The sequence below is a fragment of the Montipora foliosa genome, chromosome 13 (assembly GCF_036669935.1).
Source record: "Montipora foliosa isolate CH-2021 chromosome 13, ASM3666993v2, whole genome shotgun sequence".
In the NCBI taxonomy this organism is placed as follows: domain Eukaryota; kingdom Metazoa; phylum Cnidaria; class Anthozoa; order Scleractinia; family Acroporidae; genus Montipora; species Montipora foliosa.
Window position 1 is genome coordinate 41,752,200 of NC_090881.1, and position 5,000 is coordinate 41,757,199.

General features: G+C 38.7%; 1 protein-coding gene across 2 annotated transcripts in view; it reads left to right on the forward strand.

The window, feature by feature from the left end:
• Nucleotides 1-5,000, forward strand: part of LOC137982360 (proto-oncogene tyrosine-protein kinase receptor Ret-like) — a 43,592-nt gene that overhangs the window by 10,988 nt on the left and 27,604 nt on the right. Inside the window, exon 3 of one of the 2 annotated variants that reach the window (XM_068829463.1) lies at nt 4,669-4,911. In XM_068829463.1, the coding sequence (XP_068685564.1) occupies nt 4,669-4,911 (243 nt within the window). Of the gene's footprint in view, nt 1-4,668; nt 4,912-5,000 lie in introns of those variants that run through there. The other variant, XM_068829464.1, reaches the window with a different exon arrangement.

The window sequence follows — 5,000 nt, forward strand, 5'->3', positions numbered from 1 at the left end:
AACAAAGGAAAATTTAAATTATTGTCCTAAACCTCGACTCTGTTCTTTTGTTGTTGCACAATAGACCTTATTCACGATAGCCGCCATGTTGGATTTGCTATTATCATGCAAATTAGCCACACACTTCTGAGCGGGGAAACAACACAAGTTCGAAAGGTTATAACAAACATCTTAGCCACACAGGTGATTTGTTTCATGTTTATTGAATGTTTATCATCTAAGTAGTAAAGTAGAATGATTACACGAGTTACTTCGATGTTTTTTTTAGTGAAAAATGAGCAGATAACGAAGTAGAAAGTCAAAATGTCAAAGGCAAAATCAAAAGATATAAAATTATTATAAAAGCCTACTTACTTCTGAATTCTAAAATGCACTTTTAGCAATGTTATTTCAATATTTCGACGACCCGATTTTCCGCAATTGGCCTTTTTTTCCAATGTTTGCCACCCCCCAGCATAACACATGGCTAATTTTCCATTGAAAACCAACATGGCGGATATCGTGAATAAGGCCTATTCGAAAGTAGCCGATGGGTTTTAAAGACTCTGTGTCGAATGGCATGCATTGCACGCGTCGTTCGAGGTTTCGTATGATACGAAACCTCCATTTGATTGTCGTGTGTCTCGAGCTTGTATTGAATCCCTCGCAATGGGAGGCGTGCGGTCGAATTTAATGCTGGATTAGTATGATATGGATAGTGCTATTATTTCTCTTTCCTTGAATATGTATATTTTATTGCTAGTAGGTAGTTTACGTTTTGGTAATTTAATCGTTATTGATATAACGGCTGCGAATTCGCCATGTAGACGGTAAAAAAACACCAGTGGATGACTGAGAAGTTGAACCGTGATAAAGTGACAATGGCAACTTGCGGATATCCTATTGAATACCTGAGGCACGGAAGTCAGTCCGGGATCACTGGAGTTCGATAATTATTACTCGGGATGTCCTAAGGGGATAATAACTATAGGTACACCGAGTTTTAAAATGTGTTTAAAAACCGGAAGTGCAGAAAAATGCATAATAAATTAGGACGCGGGGATTTCATTGGTTAACGTCATGCGCGATAACCCGTAGGGAGAGGTTTTAATTGAAAATAATATATTAATATAGCGTTTATTACCTACTGCAATGGTTTTCTCAAGTTTTCTCTGTCGATACGTTAGAGTGTTACACAATCTAAATAGGTAATACCCATATAATCTAAATTTAGATCAGTGGGTGTAAGCCATCTCAGATGATCATCCGAGTCATCCAACCACGCACGCACCATATTTAGCCGAAATCAATCCAAACGTATGCATAAAATAATTGCACTGGCAAACTTTACATCTTTTTGTTTCGTTTACAGGTATTGCGCGCAAATGTGTGATTTTAGTAAAGAAAAGAGAAAACAATAGCAGGCAGTATCTATTGTTTGTATTGACCGCCTACTACATACTAATGAGCATTGCCGCGCGTGCATAGCAACCAATGAAATGCGTGCTTCTTGCGCGTCTATGAATAATAACGAGCAATATAACAGTCCTAAGACGTTTCTTGAACTGTAAGTAAATGTCTTGAGAACAATAGGCATTTCTCCCGATGGTCTAAGCACCCATTTTGAATAGTGCTGATAAACTGTGTTTAAGTCTAAACGCCCATTCTAAGTAAGCACCCATCTTAAATCGATTAGCTTTCAATATTGGTAATGGGTCTCTATTTAAATATTATAAAAATTCGCCTTCATTCAGCAGCGTGCTTCAATGGTGTGACATGGTGTGGTGGTTATCGATGATTCCTTACGCGTGGCTAACGGACTAGGTTCAACCTTTTTGTCATCTATGTCCGTCGATCATCTTAAACAAAAACTTTCCTTTTTTCCCTTTCTTTTTTCCTTTTTTTTACCTGACGAGAAAATTTCTAAGTATAGGGTAAACTTCACGTAATTGAAGTGAAAGAGGAAACGCATATTTAATGAGTTGCTTGGATGGCTTGGATGACTCGGATGATCATCTGAGATGGCTTGCACCCACTGATCTAAATTTAGATTATATGGGTATTACCCATTTAGATTGTGTAACACTGGTGCACCGTTTCACTCTCCTTTGGCCCACTGGTTTCACTTTGTACGTCACCCCTGAATTGCGTAGATTAACGTTATTTCCGATCCAACAACCTGTAACAAATCAAACTATCATTTTTTGCTTGGTGACCGATTGATTTTATTTGTAAACAGTAAGCGATGTTCACCGATACGTTATCCGTTGTCATGAGCCCTACAGATTTCAGTTGGTTGCAGAAACATTTACTTTTTTTGTTCCGTACTTAGCAAATCTGACCATCGCTTTAGTCTAATCAATCCTTGCAGTTTGTCTCTAACTCTTCCAAATGTATCATCCTACTTCTGCGCAACATGGTATTCCGAGTAAACGCTTTAATTAAAGAGCGTCTTGTTGATAATTAAATTCATTTGCTGAAGTCTTTGTTTGTTCTGAGTGAGCAAGTTTCGGAAGTTGTTCTGGAAATCTTGATTTTATATCTTGCAACCTATGGTTGAAGTGATTTTGTTCCTTATTAAACCAATGTTGGGGTCAGACGTTCCCGGTATTGACTAAGATGTGCAAGCTGTTTGTGCACGTGACCACCGGTGGCCCACACAATGTGTGTGTGTAAACTAAAGTGTACTGGATTTACCGTTTGCTTCACCTATAACGATATATCGCTAGGTATGTATATCAACCAATGTTAAATAAACGTTGAATTACTTTACCTGTGGTATATGATCGTCCTTTTGCCTCAAAAGCAGTTTTTTGAGCGATTTTAAAGGATTCTTAGTTTGCCGTTTACTGAACTAAAATCCTTCAAAATCGCTCAAATTACAAATTTGTCCATTTTGGAAAATCCCTAGTTTGGTAGGGTAAGTGGTTGTTGCTTTTGTTATTGTGATAAAGAATGTGATTGGTGGAATAAGCTGAGTGCACTTAATGTGATTGGCTGATGTAACTGTCCGATTTCAGGTATCCGGTTGCAGCCAACTGTCTGATTTCACTGTCCGATTTCAACCCTACACAATAATTAGTGAAAAATAAAGCAGTTAATGCACCAATCAAATTTGAGAAAAATGCCGGTAATCGTTATGGTTTTTTAAGCAGAAGAAAAGCATGTGTATCACGCAATCAGGGAAAAATTGTGCCATAAATTGCGCCAAACAAAAGATTTGATTGGTTCTGACCAAACCCTGTTGTTTATTAGCCTATCATAATCCAGAATTTCGATGTGTAATTTGCACTGGTATTACACTTTTTGCACTGTGTTACACTTGAACTGTACTGCTTGCAGCCAATCAGAATATGTATATTATTAGCCGCTGTTACAAGTTGAAACTTGTGTGCAACGGCGCTGCGAAACAAGTTTCAGGAGGCATTTCACCGTGTAACATGGTCGGTTTCGTGAAACTTTTTAATTTTTCAACTTCCGTTGCGAGACACATTTCGCGAAAACAAGAGCCATCATGGCTCTTGGCAAAAAGTAGAAGCGCTCTCTACTTCTGCAACGGTCTCAGCAGTCGTAGTGGTAATAAAAAACAGGAGTTTCACCGTGTAACACTACTTCGAGAAACTGGTCTCGCTCGGTTTTGTTACGCTACGCTGCGTGAGCCAATCAGAAACTGGCTAAGGCCATGTAAATAACATTTAGAGACCAGTTTCAACGTTCCCGAAGAAGTTTCGACCTTTAGCTTACACGGTGCAACGCCTGCTGAAACATTTTTTGCAGTGCCGAACACACAATTGCAAGTTTCAGCTGAAAGTTTCAACGTGTAAAAGCGGCTTTACAAAAGTAGAAAGCGGTTCTACTTTTCGTGAAACTTGTCTCGCAACAGAGGTTCAAAAAAGTTTCACGAAATCGACCGTGTTACACGGTGCAATGCCTCCTGAAACTTCACTGTTTCGCAGCGCCGTTGCACACAAGTTTCGGCTAAAAGTTTCAACGTGTAAAAGCAGCTTAAGCCTCGGGAAAAAATGCCTGGAAGTGTAAAAAACGGGTTTATTTTCAAGAATTAGTTTCAGCGGAGGGTTTTTTTTTCCAGTTAAACAAAAAAAAAATTGGTGATGAGCACTTTAAGTGAGATCTTGGGATTTTTCATTTACTTTCCTTTATTTTTTTTTCTTTAATCTTGCTGCATTTCCTCTTTCGAAATTGTAAAAGAATTGGATTTTTTTTTTTAGCAACGGTGCGACCTAAGAACCATTGGTTAAAGCGCGGGAGTAGCTTTAAGTTCTCCTGCAGGGATAGCACGTGTGTTGCGGGCTGGGTTTAGACTTCTCTCCCTGAGCAGCAAAATTCGTGTATCTTCCGTGGTTCCGATTTCACTGAAATCGGCCTCGTTTTGTCAGTAACTGATTGTCTTCTTTCAGGTGTTTGGTTAAATTGCGTACAAACGGGGAGCTTTCAAGCTCACAAGCTTTACCATTTAAGGAGAATTATCTTGATTTTTTTTTTTACTTTGGACTGGAGATAGATGAAAAAGGGAGCTTTGACTAGTGTGACAAGACAACTTTATGTTAAACGAGAATTCGTTCCTAATCAAAGAATTTACTGACAAAACTGTATATAAAATTGGTTCGAAAATATACTCATAATTGCATAAATTGAGACAGCAACTGGGTTTCTTCAATTTTTTTGTAGCTTCTCCAAGTAATATTGTAATCTCAAGCAACCAAATGGTAACAGCACCTGCTAAATTGACTTTGAACTGTTCAGCGGATGGAAAACCAAAACCAATAATAACCTGGACAAGACTCTCTGATAATACTGCAGTCACCATGCCTTTCAACATCACTGGTAAAAAGGAGGCAGGACACTACCGATGTACCGCTGATAATGGTGTTGGGAATCCTTTGACAAAGGATGTCTTTATTAATGTTCTGTGTGAGTGACATAGTCATTCAGGAAGATAATTAGGGAGCTTACGAAACGACGACGCCGACGGCAACGACGACGCTACAAAACAATAGGTT